The 25,529-nt window shown below is 42.1% G+C and overlaps 1 protein-coding gene across 11 annotated transcripts in view; it reads right to left on the bottom strand.

Moving 5' to 3' along the window:
- MLLT3 (MLLT3 super elongation complex subunit) overlaps positions 1-25,529 on the bottom strand; it is a 221,933-nt gene that overhangs the window by 110,466 nt on the left and 85,938 nt on the right. For 9 of the 11 annotated variants that reach the window (XR_016441276.1, XR_016441277.1, XM_090038803.1 and 6 more), the window contains one exon: positions 2,279-2,361. Coding sequence is in view for 9 of the 11 variants with exons in the window: in XM_090038803.1 (XP_089894929.1) it covers positions 2,279-2,361 (83 nt within the window). In the remaining 2 variants the exon portion in view is untranslated. Of the gene's footprint in view, positions 1-397; positions 482-630; positions 829-2,278; positions 2,362-25,529 lie in introns of all 11 variants that reach the window. The other 2 variants (XM_090038799.1, XM_090038798.1) reach the window with 1 other exon arrangement.

Below are 25,529 nucleotides of genomic sequence, written 5' to 3'. Positions count from 1 at the left end.
ACAGCTATCGTTTAATAGCAGCCCTGACAGTGAGCACGTATTGCAGTTCATCTGGGTCCCCTATGGAGTACGTACAAATAAAAAAATTGAATTTTCAGTGTAGGGAATTCTTGGATTTAAAAACCTGTATTAACAAGCACATCTCACTTGTTACTATCTGTACCCTATTGCTGTGGAACACACGATGAGTTTTTCTACATTCCTATGATTCCTTAAAGCTTGGAATATTTTCCAGAGGGAAGAACCTACTGGATTTTCTACCAATGTCTTTTAGGCTCAGGAACAAGAATACTGTAATTCTTTGAGTCCAAGATGTAAAGCTGATAGCTTCCTGCACCCCCTTCCTTGTTCTAGATATTAGGACACTTTCCAAATCAGAAATGGAAAATTTGTCTACCTTGAATAAGTGATGACCATCTGTCTCCTCTTCCTCCTCCAATCTATCCCCTCTTTTTTCTGCATTGGAGTCACTGTGAAGCAGCTTGGGGAAGGAAGAGTAGCTGAATCAGGAGAAAGCAGCATTTTCACTGAAGAATGGTGGCCCTATTTTTGTCCCTGTTTTTCTTTAGCATGCTATCGACCCCAGAAGGGTTCTGCTGATGCATCAATGTGAAGAACTGGCCAACTCACAGTGACTGCTGCTTGTTGCATTCCATGGCACCAAGATAGGGGTGAGGGATGTTTGCAGCTTCCTAATTCCAAATGCTGTTTGAGAGTGATGCAAGCTGTAATCATTGGAGCCTTCTTGATTTCAGTACATGCAACAACTCCTGCTGGAGATCTCCTGAGACTCGAAGGCCTCCGCATTCAGCTAAGGCAGCCAAAAGTCTGGGTGGAAAACAAAAAAAGAAATGTCGGGCAGGAAGCCTCTGTAGAGATGCTTCAATGAATCTCTCTCTTCTGACTTTGTCTCCCCAGTTTTGGGATGAACTCTGAACAGGAGGGAGGTTAAAGACCCAGAAAATGGGTTTCTTTTGCTATAACACAGTCAGATTTCTTGGAACGAAACATGCTGCTTTCTTAAAGGAGACAAAGCTGAAAAAAAAAGTACCCAAAAAAGCCAGTTACCCATTGAAGATGTTTCCATTTCTTTCTTTGGCAGCTGATGAAATAAAATACGCCCTACACTCCACAGATTGATACAGGGAACATTTCAGAATTAGCAGTCAAAACCTACAACCAAGGTGGTACCTGAGCAGTTCCTAAACTAGGATGAGCAGAATAAACATACCTTGCACCTTGACAAAACTTTCCACGGAAGGAATAGGAACATCGAAGTGCCCACTTAAAGGCATACAAAAACTCATGTAAGTGCACTTATCTATGCCACATTTTAAAGTGAGCAGATTTGCAGCAAATAATTTGACTCTGCAGATCTATTCACATTCTCCAACAATCTTATTTAAAAGTTCTGATAAAGTACCTATTTGTTTCAAATAATGGCTTTAAATTATATTTTAGTACTAGCAGATAATTAAACAAAAACAGTAGTGAAAAGTAACAGCAGCAGCTCTACACTTGTAGGTACAACACTTGAAATACTATCAGCCTTAAAACACTGTATATTAAAATCTAAGAAACTGTGCAAACTTGGAATATTTCTGATTCTTTTTTACCTGAAAAGTTTAGACATACAGTCCATCTCACATATACTAAAATCTCAATATTTACTATCACAGGGTCCTGGAATAAGCACAGGAGTTATTTATGTTTAAAATGTGAAATTTTATAATACCACTACTTAGAAGAATTGCATAAGGTCTATTTTTAAACGGTACCTCCTGGGAAGCTGGTAATGTTGAGTTAAAAAGAATCAATATTCACACATACTCTAACAGAATGTCCTTTCAAACTGAGGATGTAGAACGAAAAGGTTCCCTTTGAAAGGCCAAATAGTAAACCAATTATAGGAAGTTGGCAATATTAAATAGAACAATGGACTCATTATAAAAATCAACAGCATCAAAATTAACTTCCCTTATTTATGTTCAACCACCACTTTAAGAACTTCCCAAAGTATGGGTTGAAAACCCTACCAGTTTCTGACAAAGAGGCTTGTAATATTTCTGGATAAACTAGATATTTTACCATCAAATTCCTACGTCATATGGCAATCTTCACAAGTTACCATGCAAGTAAAAAAATATACAGCCCATTCAGCCCAACTGTATTTTAAGATAGTATTTGCCAGGATTATGAGTTGTGAATTGAAATAAGTATTAAAAATTGCCTACTATATTAATTTTTGCAGACAGCTGAAAAAGGTTAGAGTACATACCTTATTTTTGAAGTAAACCTCAATTGGCAAAATGAAACCAGCATACCCAGATTCTTCAACTTTATAAGGTGGATCTTTGCACACTGAAATAAGAAAAAGTATCTGCTTAATATCAAAAGTTACATCTAAAAGAATAGTCAGCAAATAACTTGTGTGATAGTACTGTCAACTAATTTATTGCTGTTACTGTTCATATTTAGGAGCACACCCTGGTCCCATTGAGGTCAATGAGAGTTTCAACATTCACTTCCATACAACCAAGTCTTGCCTCCAATGCATACCTTAAGCTTATTTATTATGCATATAGACCCAGTGTGGTCTATCAAGCAACTGGTGCATCTAAAAGGAACTGCTCTCCTCTGACTTCAAAAACCAGCTACTGCAGGATTCTTATCCCCGCCCCTATTCATGGGCCGCTCCTTCAATTTCAGAGATAGGACAGCTTTGAGGACTTGACCTGACTTTATTTGAAATCTTTGCTTTGGCTTTGACTGTAATTAAGATTTCCAAGCTTCCTGCTGGGCACATCCTTGGAATCCCGAGTCAAAAGTAAACATGTTGTGATCTTTTTATAAGCCACTCGCATGGTCAAGGGGCAGCGGGTCAGGCCCTACGAAGAGAAGCTACAAGGGCCCGAATCTATTCAGCCTCCACAAAAAAAAGCTGAGAGGGGATCTGGTGGCTGTTTACAAACTCACCGGAGGGGACCAGTGGAAATTTGGTGAGGCTCTGTTCCCTCCAGCACCACCACGGGTTACTAGGAATAACAGCCACAAATTGGTAGAGAGAAGGTTCAGGCTGGACATCAGGAGACATTACTTTACAGCTAGGGCTGGAATGGACTCCCAAGGGAGGTGGTCCTGTCTCCTACCTTGAGGGTCTTTAAGAGGAGGCTGGACAGATATTTGGCTGGGGTGTTATGACCCCGGCACTCATTCCTGCTCAGGGTATGGGGTCAGACTTGATGATTTGTTTAGGTCCCTTCCAACCCTAGACACTTTCTCATGTCTTGCTAGGCAAACTCTGCTGCTTGCTGTACAACAGGAGAGCCAAAGTCCCTTCTCCTGTGGGGTGACTGGCACAGCTAGCCCCACGCTGTTCTTTGCCAACAGCCTGTGAAGGACATACAAAGATAAGGAAGGTTCTATGCAATGCTGCTTCCCTTCCTCTCGAGCTGTGCAGCCTCCATTCACAAACTGGTTTAGGGGTGATGGACAGGAAAACGGATGGCATGGAAGTCAGCGGGAATAAGCTATAATATTTTAATTTGTTGCATTTATTCTGTTATTTCCTCCCTCCCCCCAATCTTTATTTGAAAAATTATTTTCCTTGGCAGGAAAAAAGAGAAATATAGTTTTAAAATATCCCTTAGAAGAGATGCTCCTTAAGAAAGATTTTGAAGGACAGCATTTAGGCATGATAGAGTATGGGGGTGAAAGGAGGGTCACAGGGGGCTTTTAAGCTTCACTTTCAACCTCTTACTTGAAAATGCCCAGAGGCGGTATTCCACATTACACATACAGTTCACAAGTCTCCTCTTTAAGGCAGCAAACCTCTGCATGGCAAAACAATATTTCAAAATTTACCAAAACAGCCTTAGTTAAGAGCAGTTACTTGTTACAACAACAGCTATTGACAATCTCCTGAATTCAGGTTACATGAGCCCCACTCCTTTTGGCTGCCCTTGGAAGAGAAGCCTTACTTGTATTACTGCACTGAAGTTTGACCCTACAGGTATAGAGACAGGAGACTGAAAACCATTTATAAAAACAGGGAGAGGTTAAATGGCAAGATGTTTACCCAGATGGAAGTGATGCAACGCAGAAACTTTTTATAGACAAGAATAATAGGTTGGTTGGCGCTGAAGTTTCAGGCTCCTATTACATGACATGCACTGAGGGTTTAGTCACCTTTCTCATTTCTCTGCTATCATGTCAATTACTTCTTGCATACTGAACTGATCCAGAAAACACCTTCAACATAAATATTTTCTTCCCTTTCCCTTGAATAGCTATTCTCTTAGATTTACACAGCTGTTGCAAATATTGAACAAGTACTTTGACAAAGTTTCACTTTACCACAATGAAAATAAAACCTGTTACGCTTACAGCTCTTGTAAAAACTTGAGGTGATGGGTTACAAAACGCATTCCATCATAAGGATAGTATTTCCTTTACCACAGAATGAGCCAGCCCTGCCGGTGGCAAGGAGAATTCTACCAGTTAGCATACACAGAGCTATTGAACAAAGAGAATGACCAAGAAAAAAGTGGCAGAAACCTTCACATGCAGGAAGCGCAGCATTGCAAGTAAGCACCACCCACACTTCCCTGTGCTCTTGTAGCAGATACCAATACATGTGCTAGCAGGAGCAGTGCCTGCATACTGATTCAGCTAATAGCACTTGCAGCACAAGCTTCTCCAGCTTTAACAATTCCCACAGTATTCGGAGCTGCTGCAACTCTATCTGTAACTTAACCATTGGGTATTCATTGCCTACAACATTTTGGAGAGATCGAGAACAGGAGTATGGGCATGACAGGATCTGGGAAAGCCATAAATAGCACAAAGATCAATGTGGCACAATGGGGAAGAATCAGCAAATACAGGCCAACAGCATACAAAAAAAATGCAGAGGTTGGGTTAAAGTGGATGTGGGAATGCAGGAACCAGTGCACTAAAAATATGTATAAAATGATAGATACCATAACAAAATTTGGAATTTTCATGCGGCACAGTTAAAAATGTAAAAGTCAGTAAAGTGACTTCTACAGCAGTGCTAACATGGTCAGATTGTGCATCATTTATTTGCTGGCATACTTTTCCATGCAAAGATTAAGATACATATTTAACAGAAATGCAAGGAAAACTGCAGGCACGTAGCAAGGAAAGGTTAGCTAAAGATTGTAAAATTTCCGCAAGATTTTCGAGCAGGCATTTCTTGTAAGTGATGCTTCCAGCTACTCTTCCCTCCATATATTCTGACCAATTCTACTGCTCCAGTAATGTCTATGAAATTTATAGCATCTATAAATTTCATAGACATTAGGGCTGGAAGGGACCTTGGACGATCACTGAGTCCAGCCCCCTGCCCAAAGGGCAGGAAGTCAGCTGGGGTCATAGGATCCCAGTAAGATAAGCATCCAATTTGCTTTTGAAGCTGTTCAATGCAGGTGCGTGAACCACCTCCGATGGCAGGCTGTTCCAGACCTTGGGGGCTCGGACAGTAAAGAAATTCTTCCTTATGTCCAGCCTGAAATGGTCTCGCAGCAGTTTATAACCATTCAACCTCATCATCCCTTGGGGCGCTCTGGTGAACAAACGTTCCCCCAGATCCTGGTGTCACCCCGATAAACTTATAGGTGGCCATCAGATCCCCCCTGAGCCTACGCTTTTCCAGGCTAAAGAGTCCCATGGCTCTCAGCCTGTCATCGTAAGGTCTGTTTTCCTGACTTCTGACCATGCTCTTCTCTGGACTCCCTCAAGCTTCTCCACATCCTTTTTGAATTGTGGAGCCCAAAACTGGACGCAGTACTCCCGAGTACAAGGGGAGAATGACATCCCGGGATTTGCTTGAGAAGCATCTATGGATGCAAGCCAACGTTTTGGTTGCTTTACTAGCTGCAGCACCACATTGCAGGCTCATGTTCATCTTGTGGTCAATGATGACCCCCAAGTCTCTATCTTCTGTAGTGCTATCCAACGTAGCACTGCCGAGCCTATAAGGGTGCTGCAGGTTTTTCCTCCCAAGGTGGAGAACCTTGCATTTTTCGGTGTTAAACACCATCAGGTTCTCATCTGCCCATTTGCTAAGCCTGTCCAGGTCAGCCTGGATCGCCCTCCTGTCTTCTGGTGTCGATGCTTTGCCCCAAAGTTTGGTGTCACTGCTGAACTTGGCCAGTCCACTTCTGACTCCAGTGTCCACATCGTTAATGAAGATGTTGAACAATATGGGTCCAAGGACAGAGCCTTGAGGGACCCCACTGGTCACAGGGCACCATGATGATTGGTCAATTACCACCCTCTGGGTCCGACCACAGAGCCAGTTCCCCAGCCAGTGGATCGTGGTGGACCCAAGGCCACAAGATGTATGACATCAATCTCTTCTCCCTTGTCCAGATAAGAAGTTACCTGGTCGTACAAGGTAATGAGATTGGTCAAGCAAGACCTATCTGCAACAAACCCGTGCTGGCTATCCCTCAGGATGTTGACATCTGCCAGTCCATTAAGGATGGCCTTGTTAAATAAACTTTTCTAAGACCTTCCCCAGAACAGAAGTCAGGCTGATGGACCTATAGTTAGCCAGATCCACTTTCCTCCCTTTCTCTATAGAGGTTCCAAAGAAAAAGAAAGCAACCCTCTCAAGCCAAGGGCCATACAAGTTAATTATAAGTGTTAGTAGTCTAAATAGCTTATACATCTAGTTACTAGGAGTCTTGAAAGTTTGATCTAAAGATACAAAACAAAAAAGAGGGGGCAGCAGAGAGGAGATAAAGAAGTAAAGGGAGAGCATGGATGAAAATTATGTGCTCTCAATGAATTCTAAGAAGTGTACATACGTGCATGTTGGGCTCCTATACATATGCAGGGAGCTAGCTCCAATGCACTGGACATCTAGTGTATTGGAGCAGACTCAATTAAATCAAGTTTGTTGGAATGCAGAAATTACTGTGCTTCAGCAGGCTCTAGCATCACATCCTCCCACTGAAAAATGATGGCAGGGTGCTTTGAATTAAAGCTTGAACAAGCGTTAGTTCAAAGCATCCCAATGCCATTTTTTCAGCACAGAGACGTTGATGTGCGTGACGATCAGGTGCTTTTAATTAGCACAGCTTGCTAATTAAAGCTCCCCCCACACACACCCCCTTCCGGAGCATGTGTAAAAAGGCCCATTGCTTTTATACTTAATTATGTACTTATAACTTAAATTTCCCATTACACAGTCAGTATGCAAGGTTCAAGCACTCTAAACTAGGGATGTCAAAGATATAGCTCAGAGGGCTCCCAAAAGAGCTGGGCACTTGGTGGCAGGGTACACAGCTGAACTGCAGCGTACAGAACCCTGTTGAGGATGCACATCAGCAATGGAGGGGTAAACAACAGGTTCATTATCCATGCAGTTCAGGAGCCTGCAGCAGTTAAAGCCATGACTGCTTGTCCCACTGCCAGGGGCAGGTCCAGATCTGGCCCACAAGGATCGTTACAGTCTGGATCCAGCCCAGGAGGTATAATTAAAAAGATAACGGAAATCACCCAGGACATTAGTCTGGATCCAACCTGAGAAGAACCCCACCGTCCAGAGCTGACCTGAGGAAGCGAAGTAGGGAGCAAGGGGGTTTGACACCCCTGCTCTAAACTTTGTTCAAGTATAACAGAAAACACACCCTCTTAGCAGAAGTTATGGGGGAGTGTGATGTATAGCAGCATAAGTTCATACTATATAACCTTGCTCCAGCCCAAAACAAATTACAAGCAACTATCTCATTTAGGATATAGAAAAGCAGTATTTTCTGTACTTCCACAATTCTGCGTTTTGTGTACTTCCACAATCCAAGAAAGGGAGACAAGTGCTTTTCCTCAGACTTTCTATACTTGCACACAAAAGCCCACCTTTGAGCAGAACAGGTAGAAAGGCTGACCATAGAGAGTAAGTTCTGTCAAAGTCATCAGTAAGTAAAATCACAGGTTGTTAGAGTAGTAACTGTCTTGTGACATTAGCCATGACATAATTCTTGAGAATACTCTGGTCACCATTAAAAGGTCAGTATTTACCCAAAGTGTGGTATCCGAAATATTTTGTTATTCTTCTTGCTGAGAACAGAGAATAGCTGTGGTATTTTAGATGCCACTATAAATTCAACTGTGGGTTAGTGTTGATTTATGGTAAATGTACTGTTACATGTTCTACATAAAAGTATAAAAAGAATACAAGCTAGATTAAAAACTTCTCAGACCACAGTAGTAAATCAGTAACAATATGATCCATCGGTCCTGAAGAGCTTTGCCATTTGCCTCTAAAAGCAGTGTAAGCTCACAATTGCTAAACTGCTATAAAGAGTGCCCTCTAAACAAAATAACAGTTCCTGTGGATCACTGCAGCATTTTGGAATTTGAGCTTCTTGTAAGGAGCCACTGCAAAATTATAAAATCAGATTGTAAATCAATAAATGCTACTTGGCGCTTTTACATTACTATCTGTAGCATCTCAGACTTCTATAAAAGTAACTATCTGCATCTCCTCCTTTTATATGAGGAAACTGAAGCACAGAAAAGGTAACACTGAGAACCCATTTCCCATTCAATTCCAGCACAACTCAAGTGTCTAAGATGTTGCATTTGTCCCAGAATAAACCATTTTATCTGGGGACTGAGTGCAATTGTTCAGATGTCCATGTCTGCTGTCCAAGGATAAATCCTAAAAATGTTCACAGGATAAGAAGTACTAACATTTTATCCTGGGGCATCACGAAGTGCATTTAAACACTTACCTTGGGATTGCATAAATGGTAGAAATGCAACAAGCATTCAGCCACTCTCTGAACCCTGATTAAAAGACCAGTGAGTGTATACACCCATCCTAGAATTATTTCTGTTCTGGGACAAACATAGGCACAACTTGTCCAGGGACAAACGCAATCAATGTCTGTTCCTAGCCTTAGTTTCTAGGCTACTTTTGGAAAACACTATCTAATGAATTGCCTAAGGATACAGAAAGAATGGGAGTCTAAAGATACCAGTCCTGTTCCCGGTTCTACTATTGCTTTCTCCAAATACAGCTATATGCCAATTACAGACCTCTGGCAATTTTATCACTTAGAGATAAGTAATTTCTGTCCCTAATATAGTGCACGTAATGTGGATTGTGGGTTATTTTATAAACTCTTCCCTGCTGCCCATCCATTTTCTCACTGGAACTCGCTTCCTAGAATTGAGATCAACTTCATGAGGCTTTTCTAAACCATATGAAGAGAACTGTCATACCAAACCATTTTTTCCATAAGAAAATATTGATACTGTCACTGGAGCCCTGATTACAGTTTTTATTAGTTAAATGTTGCCACAGGACCAGCAGAGGGCGTAGTAAACAATCATTCAAAACCAAATCTAACATTGTATTTTTGGAATTATAATAATACATGTAAGCTTACACAGTTATGGATGCAGAAGTCCAGAAATGCCAAATTCAAACTTGCATGTACAAGTCCAATCCTACGTTGTGTTTAAAGAGAACAGCAGATCTTGATCATATGATTGCAATTGTTTCTCAAACAACAGTAGTTTTTCTTACATCTTTAGATTCACCTGTAATAGCCTGCAATATTTTTCATTGTTTTGTATTACACGTCACTATTTTAGACACCTTTATGGCAAAATCTCTTCTCTGTAAATTACCTATAGGTGTTAATGACTGTCACTAAGTTACTAAGCATTTTCAACCTCTCTTTTGGAGAGTTCAGAGTATTAGGTAGTGAATCACAAAATTAGCATAGCTATTAATTTACATGGCCTAATGACAGGAGTCAACTATCATTACTGCTCTGTCATATGAACCTTCTATGTTTTGAAAGTATAGATTACCAAATATTCAAGTAAATACCTATCAAAGATGCCAAAAAAAACAACCAGTACTGGAAAATGCTATACATGTCTATAGCTAGTGTATGCATGCTATAGGGAAGAAGTGAAATACCACATTGTACACGTGTACAGGAAAATTCACACTAAGTATTGTACAGGAAGCTTAACTTTGGCATTTGTTCCTTTCTACCACTTAGCTGTGTAACCTTAAAAGGTTATATTACTTTTGTTTGGTTTTTTAACTATACAGGATTTCCAAATTTTTAAAATGCAGCACTTTACTCTCCAGGACTGGGCTGACTCACAAGAAGTTGTCCAGAGTACTTTGAAATTTCATAACCAGAAACTGAGTCTGTCCTTTCCTTATAAGAAGTTCCATTAGGGTCCTGAGCACATAAAGAACTCTATCAAACAAAGCTATGCATAGAAAGAACCTAGCTCTGAAGTGCTTAGAAACCTTCTCTGATCTATTTTCACATTATAAGGGCTGTAGGAACCTTGCTCCTAGCTTCAGGTATGCAGAAAATAATTTCAACTAGGCTCTCCCCTATACAGCTAACTTATTCTTGCATACAAAGGCAGCTATCGTTCCCCCCATCACCACACAAGACATGATTTTTATGGTCTTAAAACAGTCGGAGGAAAAAAAAATCCAGGTTTCCTTCAAAACAAGCAAAAGGTATTTTTCAATTAGAATTATTATTATACTACCCCTCAACCTACAAGAGAACAGTGGTTCAACTGGTCACAATAATTAGTTAAAATACAAAGTGGAATGAAGTATTTTTCTCTTTTGTACAGACTCAAGACAGAACAATAATTGATAAATTTCATCCCTAAGAGTACTTGGTAAGCAGAGTGAACATTTTACTGTTGTCCATCATTTTCTGAGAATGCATTAGAACAAAAAATAGCATAAACAGTTTCAATGCAACTGTTTAAACAGTGTTAATAATTGTTTAATCTGATTAACTGATACAGTTTATGGTACTTCTATAAATACTTATTCTGGCTAAACTGTTTTTGAATACACGTTTCCCTCGACTTATGCAAATTCGCTTTTATGCGATGATCCTTTTATACCTGAAATTCTTTATATGCGGGGTAAATTTGCTATTATGCAATTGGCATAGGCACGTTCTCCCCTCCCCCAAGCAGGTAAGTCTGTGAGGGAAGGGGAAAAGGGCTGTGAGCAGAGGGAAGGGGTAAGGGCCCCATTCACCGCAGCCCCTGCTGCAGCTGCTCTGGGAGTAGCCGATGCCAACAGCTTGCAACCACTGGGCTGTGCCATGTCCCAGAACCCCTCGGGGCTCCGATTCCCCCAGGGCACCATGCCCCAAACTGCCTAGCACGGTGCTCCCAGGGCTGCAGTATGGGCAGGTGGCTGTGGCTGGCGGCAGTACCAGGTTCTTCTTGGTGCTCAGAGTGGGCTGCAGCGATGGGAGGGGGGCTGCTGCCACCCCAAAATTTGCTGTATTCCCCCACTGCAATCTGCCCTCCCAGCACCGCTGCCAAGCACCAGGAAGAGCCTGGTGTCACCTCCAGCCCCAGCCTGCTCTTGTCCCACTGCAGGCTGCTGCCTGCCACTGCTGCAGCCCTAGGAGCAGCAGACGTTGCTTGCTTGCGACTGCTGGGCTGCACCATGCCAGGGGGTGCAGGGCACAGTACAGCCCAGTGGCTGCAGGCAGCTGGCATAGGCCACTCCCAGGGCTGCTACAGCAGGGGCTGCGCTGAGTGGGGGGAAGTGGAGCAGTGGCGTGAGTGAAGCTGCTGCCCACCCCGAACGCCATGAAAAGCCCGGTGCCACCCCTGCTACAGCCCTAGGAGCAGACGACACCACTTGTCTGCAGCCACTGGCCTGCACTGTACCCCTGTCCCCACCCCTTCCCTAGCCATAGCCTCACTCCCTTCCTCACCACTGTGGGAACGCATCCCTATCTGTTTCAATGTAAACTGGGTTTGCTTTATGCAAATTTGATTTATGTGCTGATCCCACAAAACACATCTACTGCATAAATTGAGGAAAACCTGTATTACAAAACAGTATGTTTACACGCAGCCCTGAATATAAACTAAACTGTGAAAACTGCAAAATGAAAATTAACAAAGCTTTTTTTCTAGTGTTTCTTCTGGTACTTCATATAATACAGAAATTTTGTTCCTAAAACTTCTTGTTTTTCCACCTCCTCATCCCCACCCCCTGACTCTCACACAAAGAACTGAAAATCAGAGGTTCAATGATGCATCCTGTAACAATGCATGAAAGGATGTTTTATTACTATATGTTCTTGCTCCAGAGAAACAAATTAAAACTTAAACTTGCAGACTCTAAACAGTTCTTTCACTGATCAAAAGTAACTGAGTGCATGGACATTTTGGACTAAGAAAGATAGGGTAACTTTCTCAGTTTATTCAGTCTGTGTGGGGAAGGAAGATGGACGGAGACAGCAATCTCAAGAAGTGCTTCATTGCACAGCTCCCTTCTGTATACTATATTCAGTTTCAATCTTGCGTTCTTTGAGCCAACATACAACCTTGTGAAGTCAATTTACCTTTCTGTAGGTTATATATTCATAAGCAAAAGGTGGGTTTTTACTACTGCATAACTAAATACACATTACCTATTTAGATGTAAAAAACAGAACAGAAACAAGGCCCTGTAGTTAATAGTGCTGACCTTGCCTTGCTACCTTGCAATAAAACTACAAGCACCTTAGCTCCACTTAGGGTTTTATATGGAGATAATTATCATGCATTAGTTATCCTGCTCTAAACACACACACACACACACCCCCGTGTGTCACTAAAGACAAAGACCTCATGTTTGCTTTAGACCTCTACCTGCCTTAGTTCAGTGCTCTGTCCCTCCCCTCCACTCAGCAAGTGTTTTCTGACATTAGGATTTCATACAGGACTGCCAGGCTCCCATGAAAAGAGATCTGGAATGTCATAAATGGCCATGGCTTTGGAAGTTTAACATACAGAAAGTCTTGCCATATGAAATGAGTGGAAAGCCCTCATCTGAAAGGATGACAGAAGGAATCCTATATCAGGTAGGTCACCAATTTTGTATTTTAAGTTTTCATGTTACAGTAAATGGTCTACAAATTTCAATTTTTACTTCAGAGGTCATTAACACTTCGAGAGGAATAAAAGTATTTATATTTTGCATATTCTTATATCTTCATGTGGATTTCCATGGAATGCATGTTGAAATAAATATACAAATATGCTTCCCTCAATATTCAAGAGAAAGTGCCTAATAATTCTGTTTTTAACAAAAGAGTATGCATTTTTAATCACACAATTGATTAATTCAATTTTTGAAGCATGAAAAGACTCAAACTTTAAAAACTATATACATACACACACACATACACATTCCTGTCCATACTGAAGAAAGTCAACCTAAAAGAATAATATAAATTCTACACAATTATTTGCACAAGTAGTCTGTGTTTTATCTGGATTGCCAAAGTATATTTATTTTTTTAAACTACTAAATAAATAATATATATTGCAAACAAAAATGGTTGTTCTTTCTTAAAATCTGGCATAAAGGATTGAGAATGCTAAATATCTCTCTGTGTGCCTCTGTTTTCAGTCAGAAAAATTATTTTCTGAGCCATCAGAATTACTTCATGCTTGTGTCAGGTTTCTTCCTGGGGCTACAAGCACAGGCTTAGAATTTACTTATCACATCTCTCATTGCTTCTTTGGGTCAGCTTCATTTGATTAATAATTAGCAAATACTACTCCTTTTATTAAAGGCATTTAATCCAACTGAACACAGACCACAAATTTGGACAGGGATCTGAACTATTCCATCTTCACACAATCTTCCAAAGACCTCAGAACCAGTTCGCCAACTAAAAGACATCACAGAAATGAGAAATAGTTTTACTAGTGAACTGGAGAGAGCTGATAAACATTAACTTTTAATTAAGAAATGGGTAACAAAATCTAGAGAAATCTGTCAGAAGGGGTCCACTCAAAGGTAATGACAATCTTTCTATTAATGGATATCAGATCAGGCCCCATTGTTAGTTAACTAATCTGGTATAACTGCTATGAACATTTATTACCCCAACCTACAATATCTGCTATTTCCCTACTCTTAACTGTGCCTGTTAAAACAGACATATATTTTTCCGAAATGGACAAGTTAACAGGGAACAGAGTCTTATTACAAGGTTCTAGCATCCACTGGACTGCATCAGAGCTCCCTTCTGAATTAAGAGGTAAAAAACAGAACTTTTTTAGAATCAGAAAGTAATAAGACGACTAAAACTAAGAGATGGAGAAGGCAGATTATTAGGTGGATTCTTCAGGAAAGGTGACATAAGCTGAAAAATGCAAGACAAGGATTTTTGTGGGCAATATATTTTTTACTGGATCAAATGGAAGGGTTTTGCTCTTCCCATTTTTCCTGGACCATCACTACTACATCACCCCAACACTATCACAAGTTTAAAAAGCCAGTTAATGTAAGTTTAGATTTTATTTTTTGAATAATTAACTTTGTGTCTAAGAAGGACGCTTGTATAAAAGAGGCATGTCCTGACTGGGCATTGGTAACCAACATTATTACATTAGACATCTACTTTATTGCCATATTGTATTCAAAAGGTACAGTACCTGTTAGGCCCATTTCTCATGCTTTGAAGCCTATAGAACAAGATAAAGTATGTATCTAAGTAATTAGAAAACAGTTTAAGAGAAGTCTTATAAGAAAAACAAAATTATTTCTTTAAAAAACAAACATAATGAAACAAAAATTCTTGTAAAATTTCCCAATCGTGTATTAACACCCATAGGAACACAAACACTACACTACGTTTTGCAGTTAATTCAGCAACTAGGGAGCAGGGCTAATGGCAAATAAACTACATTTTTGAGGATAGTCTGTTGTTTTCAATCTGATCATGAGCAGTATTTATATTCATGCATGCTATCCTATGCTTTTTAGCCCATTTAAACTAAACAGTAATGCTCCTTCCTTTTCATGTCCTTGTGACAAGGTTTTTAGCAGAATTCATAGATTTCTTGGAATCTGACAAGGCCACACCAGGAGCACTTTTACTGTGGCCTAACAGTGATATTAGTGTGATATAAGCTTAAGGGAGAATGAGGGTGCAGTTGAAACAACTGTTTACACAGACTGTCTACAGGAATGCTACACTTGATTGTTCTGGCTTCTGTTCAACATTACTTCTGTGAGTTAAGGAACATCACAAAGTTCTACAACTCCAAATGCCCTAAAGCACATATATTGGTAATCTCTAAGCAAATCCAGTCTATAATGAACAGGATGTAAATATGTACTACAAGGGAAATTCAGCTTAATAGCTTTACATGTAGTGGTATGCAGGTAATGATCAAAACAAGCATAGCATACAGGTAATTGGGGAAGCGGTGGGGAAAGGATGTCAGAGTTGATGAGAAATTGTTCTTGATACCCATATTAAAGCTATACATGAGGAGTGGCATATAAAGTTGAGTTTTATCCTCTTTGGGACTGTTTCAATCTAAAAAAATAACTGAAATAATTAGGCTACTTAACCAAGATTTTTTTTCTTTTCTTGGGAGACTTACAAGTAAAAAAAAAAAAAAAAAGTCAGTGAATGCTACTTACTAACAGCTCAATAGTCTCTGAAATTCTGGTTGTCATGTATCATTTGTACCGAAGAAAAAATTCTACATTGTAAATAAGGAATTTGAGGGGAAATAGATTAGATTTTTACAAATGAAGAATCTTTGAACTGACATAGGGTTTAATCTTTGGTGTCTGTTTTCATCATTTTCTTTCACTGTAAATCAACTGTAAACAGGAATTAAAAAAGCAAAAAAAAAGTGACATACACAAGTAGATGCTGGAAAATACATTTTTATCAGACTACCAGTATATATTATATATGCAGAACAAGAAATACAATGTATTGACACTACAATCTAAACACACATTGTTAGATTTTGACTGGATTAATTTTAAAAACAGCTGGCTTTCTTACTTACGAAATCTATTCAATTTCTCCAGTGAAACACATATGTCTAGTCACTTTTCGGAGTAAAATCTCCTTGAGGCAGTTTTGCTAGGTCTCTCCCCGCCCCCCCAATTTATAAAGCGTTTCTTCAAGTTTTGTAAAAAGCACTAGGCAGTTTCAACATTGGCTAGTGTTACAGAATGCCTCAACCTTTCTTTTGAGCAAGATTGTTGGCATATGCCATATGAAAATAATTTTTAGAGTCACTAATAATGGGAAGTATGTTTTGATAAAGAATTATGCCATAGCCCTAGCCTACATTTTGTTTCACAAAGCAAACAATTTTAAAACGTTACTATAGTGAATGAGGCAAAACAACTTGACTAACTTTCCCTGAAAATCAAATACAGTTATCAGACTAAAGCCTGATAAAAAAGTTTTCATTAAGCTGAATTAAATCTTCCAATATATGGCATTTTCAGCACAATATCCTTCCCTGCAAGGTGAGCAAAGGCAGCAAATGCTCTTTTTTGCTACCCTGGTTCATAGAGAAACTCAGAAAGTAAATTAAAGGCTTGACAAATAAGTTGCCTTTTAAAAATTATTTGTACTTTGATAGTCTCCAGTAGTATTACCACTGTACCACTTATCCCTGACACTAAACAAATTTCTTTGCTGACCCAGCTCTTGAAAGATTCCTAAGACTGTTTATACAGTCACGTTTTCTTTACCTCTAGCCCTTAGCATATAACCAAGACTGAATTAGGGCCCTGTGACACAAATATACCCTTATTTGCATGCAAAGCTGCATTAATTTAATTAAAATGTGATTTTTAAAATAATCTAATGAAGCCAGTACCAAATAAAATGTGGACATCCTAAACTCTTTCAACCTTGTTTCTATAAATTCAATTCAATTCAGTAAGGACTCTGTGGAAACCATATGGATGGTTTAAACTGAATTCAGTGTCCTCATTCTTTGGTACTGCTTTAATCACATCAGTTTAACTAATTTTAAAAGTCAAATGGGTAAAACCTTGAAAACAGACAAAAGCTACACGAATATTCCTTCTCATGCCATTGTCATAAACTAGATATTAACACCTTTGAATATCCCTGTTTTAAAACAAAACCTAGCATTGAAATAGCTAAAAAAAAAGAAAAAAGAAAAAAAAAAAGTATTGTTTGTAAGTAGCACTGTGGTCATCAAAGACTTGACTGAGTTATTCTCCAAGCTTAACTGCAATTTGAGTTCTCTTCAACAGTTTTCCTTCTCTGGACATTTCATCTGATATCTATTTCTGTTTGCATCCTTCCTCTTAAGCATAGGGTTAAAAATTGGAGAAGGTGGAAGACTTAGTCAAGCAAGGGATCCTGTACAAAACAAAACGCAAGACACCATCTAGAGAAGCTCTGAAAACAAGAAAGTCCTCTCCCATGATTTTAAGAAACTGATGGTAGCTACTTAAAATACTGCATGACAACAGAAATACTTATGCCTTTTTGCACCCCAAATAAATCATTACTTCAATTTAAATCCACAAAATTACATACAGCTGGCTATAAATCACTTCAATATAAGGTAAAAGTTCCCACAGTCACTGAACTCTTGAGACTGAAAGCTTTCTGAAATTAGAGTAGGTTTGCTATATTGAGCGTACACATGCTATACTCTTTGGAGAACTTAAAGCAAAACAAAAATGAAATAACAACTTAGCATCCAGTATCTACTCTGAAGGGTCATATATGCAGTTGTAACTACCACTGCTTAAGCCCAGCAATTGGATGGCTTATTTTTCCAAAATCCTATAATAAGATATCCTGCAGACTTATAACAGTTGTAAATATACAGACAGCTACTGATATAGATATAGATATCAGATTTGAAGGTCAAATTCTAATGTTAGCTACCACAGACCATGAGAGAATACAAATTTGGCCCGAAGTAGTTTTTTAAATACATATAGACACACACATATACATATACACACACACACACACGAGCTATGTGAAGCTTTGGGTACCGATTCAATTCAGAGGAGATTCGGCCCGATTTGGTGGCCGAATCTCCAAATCCAAATTGATCAGGGGACCAATAAAAAGGTCCGAATCAATTCAGAAGCGATTTGGACAGCTTCAGTGATTCAGGCAGTCCCCGCCTCCTGCAGCACGGAGCTGAAGCCAGACTAGGAGCTGGTAAGTAGGGACCAGGGTAAGAGGGGCTAGAGAAAGGGAAGGGGACCACAGAGGGACCATCCCCTGCCTGCTCAAGCTCCCGGCCCTTTAAGAAAACAAAAAAAGAAACAAACCCCAAAACCCCAGACTCACTGGCTCTTGCAGTAGCCTCAGGGCTTTGGGAGGCTCACACAGAGCCCCCAACACAGCATGGGGCAGTAGGGATCACCCCCATCAGGCAGAAGCCAGTGAGTCCACGGGTTTTTGGGGGGGTTCCCTTAAGGGGCTGGAGCTGGGGTGAGCGGGGCAACCATGGGGGGGCTGAGACAGTGTGGGGGACACTGGGGGGCTTATTCAGAGCCCTCCCATGCATTGTGGGGCAGTGGGGGTCAGCGGGGATTCCCCCACACCTGATAGCACCCAGTGAGTTAGGGCTTCCCCCCCCCCCCCCAAAGTGCTGGGAGTTGGGGCAGGTAGGGCTGGGAGAGCGGGTGGGGGATGGGCCTGTGCTGTCACCACAGGAACAGGGGAGCAGTTCCTGTGGTGAACTGATTCAGAACAGTGATTCAAATCACCAAATCGGATCACTGTTCCCTGAACCATTTGAATCCAAATCCAAAGTGAATACTAGCCCATTCACACAGGCCTAATATACACATATATACTGTATAATATGGCAGTTGCCCCATCCCCTAGTCACCATCTTGGTCTCACCCCCTAGCCCCTGACCTTAGCCACTGGAAGCCCCTCCCTTTGCCCCCAGAAGTTCTCCTTTTGGGAAGGGGGTTTGCCAGCTTGGAACTGGAAAAAAAATTGTGTACTAAAAATCAAACAATATTTTTGTCCTTATCTGTGTACATGTGTGGTGTATATAGAGGTGATTGCATAATAGCTCAATATGAGATCTTACTCTTGCATATTGTAGGGGAGTGTGGAAGGGTTGGGGGTATGAAGGGGTGGGTATGTGTTTGTGTGTGGGTGAGCATGTGCATGTATTTGAGAGAGAGTGAGAGCGAGCGCGAGTGCAGAGGTGTAGGGGTATGTGTGGATGTGGGTGGGTTTGTGAAAGGGGACTGGGTGTGCGAGTCCCACATGGGCTCTGGGTGGCTGCAGCAGGGAACTGCCAGGAGTGGGAGGGACTGCTTTTCAGCCATGCTGAACAACAGCTTGTGTTGTGCTGCCGCTACTGAGCCTGGGCATGGGCAGGAGTAGGCATGGGTCATACGGAGTCATGGCTGCACATGTGGGTCCCCACTGGTACTGCAGCACTGAGGCCAAAGGCAGCAGCAGCTGGAAGGACCCACTGCTGTCTCGAAAGGCAGTCCAGCTGCAGAGCAGCCCCAGACCCACTGCATCCCCAGAGGACAGCAGGACATGCCATGGCCTTATGCTGATCAAGTGTTAAGGAAAGAAAAAAACCCTATACATGATTCAATATAAGTACAAAGAAAACACTAATCATAATAATAAAACTGATGCCATGGAGAGTCTCAAATACTTAAAACTAAAAAAACTTGAAATGAAACCAGTAATGAATTCCATTAAGAGTACCACAGAGAGCCCAGAAGCAGAAAGATTCACAGAAATCTTCACGTCATAGCCCAGCCCCTGGCACGGATCTTTGAAAACTCCTGGCGCTCTGGTGTAGTGCCCGAAGACTGGAAGAAGGCCAATGTGGTGCCGATCTTCAAAAAAGGGAGGAGAGTGGATCCGGCTAACTACAGGCCCATTAGCCTGACTTCTATCCTGGGGAAGATCTTAGAAAAGTTTATTAAGGAGGCCATCCTTGAGGGACTGGCCCAGCCTAACATCCTAAGGAACAGCCAGCACAGGTTTGTTGCGGGTAGGTCTTGTTTGACCAATCTCATTTCCTTCTATGACCAGGTGACTTATCACCTGGACAAGGGAGAAGAGATTGATGTCATATATCTTGACTTCAAAACAGCTTTTGATCTGGTATCCCACGATCACCTCTTAGCCAAACTGGCCAGTTGTGGCCTTGGCTCCACCACGATCTGCTGGCTGGGAAATTGGCTCCGTGGTCGGACCCAGAGGGTGGTAATTGATGGCAGTCACTCATTGTGGTGCCCTGTGACCAGTGGGGTCCCTCAAGGCTCTGTCCTGGGACCCATCCTGTTCAACATCTTCATTAACGATGTGGACATTAGAGTCAGGAGTGGACTGGCCAAGTTCGCCGATGACACCAAACTTTGGGGCAAAGCATCCACGCCAGAGGATAGGCGGGTGATCCAGGCTGACCTGGACAAGCTCAGCAAATGGGCGGACAAGAACCTGATGGTGTTTAACACTGAAAAATGCAAGGTTCTCCACCTTGGGAAGAAAAACCTGCAGCTTCCTTATAGGCTCGGCAGTGCTACATTGGATAGCACTACAGAAGAAAGAGACTTGGGGGTCATCATTGACCACAAGATGAACATGAGCCTCCAATGCGATGCTGCGGCTAGTAAAGCGACCAAAATGCTGGCTTGCATTCATAGATGCTTCTCGAGCAAATCCCGGGATGTCATTCTCCCCTTGTACTCGGCCTTGGTGAGGCTGCAGCTGGAGTACTGCGTCCAGTTCTGGGCTCCACAATTCAAAAAGGATGTGGAGAACCTTGAGAGAGTCCAGAGGAGAGCCACGTGCATGATCAGAGGTCAGGAAAACAGATCTTACGATGACAGGCTGAGAGCCATGGGACTCTTTAGCCTGGAAAAGCGTAGGCTCAGGGGGGATCTGATGGCCACCTATAAATTTAATCAAGGGTGACCACCAGGATCTGGGGGAACGTTTGTTCACCAGAGCGCCGCAAGGGATGACGAGGTCAAATGGTCACAAACTCCTGCAAGACCGTTTCAGGCTGGACATGAGGAAGAATTTGTTTACTGTCCGAGCCCCCAAGGTCTGGAACAGTCTGCCAGCGGAGGTGGTTCAAGCACCTACATTGAACACCTTCAGAAGTAAATTGGATGCTTATCTTGCTGGGATCCTGTGACCCCAGCTGACTTCCTGCCCTTTGGGCAGGGGGCTGGACTCGATGATCTCCCGAGGTCCCTTCCAGCCCTAATGTCTATGAAATCTATGAAAAAGAATAAATGACAATTGAGGGTTATGGAGGCAGGATGGTGGCACAGGGGAGTGAGATGGAAGTTAGGGTTGGGGTAGTGCAAGACACATTCCATAATCTTAATTTTAAAGTTTCTAGGACATTGTTTCTATTACTATAAAACTTCAATAGTTAGAAAGAAAAGCAGAATATTATCTGTTGCATCACAGTAGTAATTTATAAATAGACACATGTAGATTAATGAAAGAACTGAACAAACTAGAAGGACTAGATACATGATTAACTCACCTGCATGGGAAATGCCATCCCTATGTCTGCATAAGTTTATTTAAAGCCATAATAAAGGCCCAGTTGAAAGAGACTACTTCAGATCCCCTTTAAAGCGATCACAAAAATACCGAGGATCAAGTAGTACAAAGTTGATACTCTAGTCTGAAACAAATTTCCTAAGTTTTCCTAGTTTATATCACCACTCAATGGATTTATTTTATAAAGTAGTACCTGCCCCACCACTGATATATTTTAACATGCAAATCAGTCATTAAATTCTGACTGTGCTCATTCAAAAATAGAATCTTGCTACTTCTATCTTTCACTTATGTTACATTCAGAGCTTGTCAAAAATATTCAGTGAAATTTTTTAGCCTGCTACAGTGATTTTTTTTGTCTTTTTATTTTGACTAATAGGAAATTTCTGTAGAAAACATGCTTTTCTCCATCCCACCAAGGAAAATTTAATATATTTGAAAGAATCTTCTTTCCTCTGACTCAAAACATACCAAATAATTTTCCAAACCACCTCAGTTCACTGCAGCATCTATAAGATATGGGAAAACGTGAGTTTTTGCCCATTTAAAGAAAGAACTGCTGCTCAGGAGTGTGCATAAATTATTTTAATCCCTCTTATGCCTACATAATTGTATAATGATCATTATTTAAATTGCCTCCACTTCAACCTTGAATAAAAGCAGTATTATAATTAGAATAGGTTTGCTATACTTCTATTGCTACAGGATCACACAGGGGCAACAACTGCATTGCATCACCTTAAATTGGTACCTTTTAATAGCAAAATTGTTATGTCTATGACCAGAGACTCCAAACTGTATCCAAACTGTACTCCCCTGTACTGCATAACACACAAATTAGGAAATCCCAATTCTAAGATTTTAAGCCTGAAGAGATAAAAAACAAACACCACAATGGATGACAGAACAGAAACACCCCTCGTATTACAGAATGGAAAATAGCAACAGTGATGAATAGACTTAACTGTGGTCACAGAGGTCTGTGATTGATGCAGTAGAGTAAACCTTAGTTTCTTAAATCCAGTGCTTACCACCACCCCCCAGCCATTCTTTCTTGACAGCTCTGGAACGAACAGAAATACCCATGGAAAAAGAATAAAAATGCATGCACACTTACATTTACCTGGGTGCATTTATGTAATTAAACATACAAGAAATGCTAGTTTTACCTGAAAAACTACTGTAACCTCAAATATTCAGAAGTCAAAACTTAAATAAAATGACCCAATGTACATTTAAAAAAAAGAAAAATTTGTGATTCTTTGGTAACTAAATGAATCAGGATTTCATTTGGGCTCTGGCCACTACTACATTTGTTAATGACTTGGAAGAAGATCAAGTGGTGAAGTTGAGAAAAAAGAAATATTCTTGACCAGAGAATACCTGGCTTTCAACTAAGTAGGTAGCAGGTGACCTAACAGGACTACATGAAATGGATAAAGTAATAACAACCAAAAAAAAAAAAGTGTGGAAAGAAGTATGAAATAATATATTTAGAAGGAAACATTAAATTAGTAATTCCATTTAAATAACTTTACCCATTAGCACAGGGCTGGCGAATTATTTCAGTTGGAGGGGCACTTAATAAGTTTTGGTGAGCTGTTGAGGGCTGCAAAGGTAGCCCCACCCCTTGACAGGTGTCCCACCTGCCTGTCACTATCTTGGGACTGGAAGTCCTGTCCCCTAACCCCTGACCTTTGCCACCGGACACTATATATAGTGTGTATCAAGGGGGCACATGGCATGTTGCAGGGTATGTTGCGCAATGGAGGGACTCCACCATAAGTGGCAGGGAGCCCTGCTCCCTGATTGTGTGCAGGTCCTGGAGCTCCATGGCAGGGAGCAGTGAAAGCAGCCGGCTCCATCACATTGGGCTTTCCCCTGGTGGCATGGGGAGCTGCATGTGTGCTGCAGGGAGCCCCGCACAATAGAGGTGGGCTGGCCTGGATCCGCTCCTTGCCACCAAGTGCAGCTTCTGGAACTGGCTAGAGCCATGTGCTGCCAGGTGGGCGCACCTGCATAGACCACAAGCAACCCAAGGACTGCTGCCTGCTGCTGCCACCACCGGCACAAGAGGCTGTGCACCATGGGGAGAAATGGTTTGGGTTAGTGTGTGGGGGAGGGACCCATACCCCACTGCCCATCCCACAAACCCCTCATACCCTGCCCACCTGAGCTCTGCATTCCCCCTACTCCTCATGCGCGAGCTCCGCATTCCCACTAGCCCTGGCCCCATGCTCCCACCCAGCTGCAGCTCCACCACCACTTCCCTACCTGCTGCCCAAAGCAAGTGCTGCAGCAGGCACAGAAGGAGCCACCACTGGAGGCCGAGGAAGCCAAGAAGGTCCTCAAACACCCAGAAGCTGTGTGTGCTGGATGGGCGGGGCCCTTCCATGTACAAGGGTGGGAGCAAGATGAATGGTATCCTGCCCAACCCATGCATCAGTGGGTGCTCGTAGGCCAAATGATATTGTATCTGTTGACATCATTAAAATGTCAACAGATACCACAGAATTACTAAAAATACTGCCTGTCCTAATTTTAAATGTGGGGAAGGGGTAGGCAACGTTTTTTGGCTGAAGTGCTGGAAAAACCCACAACGGCTACCTTGGAAGACGCCAGTGCCGGCATGCCAAAACACAAAACAAGGGCAGGGGTACATGGCAGGATGCCCTACTTGTGCCCCTTGCCCCCCACCCAAAACCCCTGCCCCCCAACCCTGCTGCTCCTTGCCCCCACCCAAAGCCCCTCTCCTCCAGCCCAGGCTCTGCGGCTATCTGCAGCTGGCCCAGGTTCTGGGTAGCTGCTAACATCTGCTGCCTCTGCCCCGGCCCTGGCTCCAGGCCCAGCTGCCTCCGAGCCCCAGACCCAGCCCAGGGCTCCAGGGAGGCACCAGATACTGGTGATGCTCCCCACTGTGCTGTCCTCACTGCCACCTCTGCAGAGCAGCATTGGAACCCAGCACGGCAGGGCACAGTGGGGGGGCGCAGAAAGCTGCTTGCCACTGCAAACTACCCACTGCCCTGGCCACACTTCCCCTGCAGGTGGGGGCAGCAACGAGGGGCACAACCCTGCATGCTGCCCATGCTTCTCCCATGCACACAGGGGAAGTGTGACCCAGGCAGCACAGAGCTTGCAGCAGCAGACAGCTTCCCTGCACATTCCCCTCTGTGTGCTGCCACTCCAGGTCACACACACTGAGCTCTGGAGGGCCCAGGGGAGGGCAGCAGGGCAGGGAGGGGAGCCAGATTCCAATGCTGCTCCGCAGAAGCAGTGGTGATGGCAGAGAGGCAGCAGATGTTTGCAGCTGGCACAGGTTCTGGGTAGCTGCTGATAGCCACGGGGCCCAGGCTGCTTTGCAGCATGGCTTCCATCCCCCCAGCTGGCTGCTGGGAGCAGCCTAAACCGTTAAATATTGTTGTTACTGGTTATGATATATAGCCTCAAGAAATATGAACTAGAGGGTGCTGGGCAGTTGGAAGGTGGGGGATAGAGAAAGGGAGCAAAAGATCAGACCTAAGTATCTAGAACCTGAGATAATATCTGCTTAATTTTTGTCAGGCATTCTTTTTTATAAAGCAGTCTCCCAACTTCTAGTGTTCTTCTAAAGACAGTGGTTCAACCCTTTTAGACTCAAGGAACTCCTTGGAATATGCCAATTCCCAGCTTCCAAAGCAATTCTTTTCTTGCAAGGAACTGAGAAAAAACACAAAAGATCAGAATGTTTTTGAAACAGATTCCTATAGGGAGTCTCTAGGTTTATCTTGCAAATCATGCCATGTCACCCTGGTTGACAATCACCATACTACAGCCTTTCGTAGTGAGGTGTCCTGAATTCAGCTTTGTAAACTGGGTCCAGCTGTAGCCAGAGAAAGATGTGCACTCCTGCTCATTTCTGCAATGCCTCTTTAAATGCACATCAGAACTGCAGCAGCTGGTTCTGTATTCACAGCAAACAGTCAAATGTGCAGTCTACTGTGACACCAAGTCTTTCAGCTTGAGTATTTTTTCTAGCTTACTCCCTCTATTGCATCAAATTATTTATGCATTAGCTTGTATTTTATTCAAGCTAAATCTCATTTTGTGATTTTTTGCCTGTTTCTTAATCACTCACAGTCCCCTCTGTATTATTTCCTCTGT

This window comes from Crocodylus siamensis, chromosome 3 (assembly GCF_052110815.1).
Source record: "Crocodylus siamensis isolate JL-2025a chromosome 3, ASM5211081v1, whole genome shotgun sequence".
In the NCBI taxonomy this organism is placed as follows: domain Eukaryota; kingdom Metazoa; phylum Chordata; order Crocodylia; family Crocodylidae; genus Crocodylus; species Crocodylus siamensis.
The sequence above is the reverse complement of the archived record's forward strand: the minus strand, read 5'-3'. Positions and strand labels throughout refer to the sequence as shown.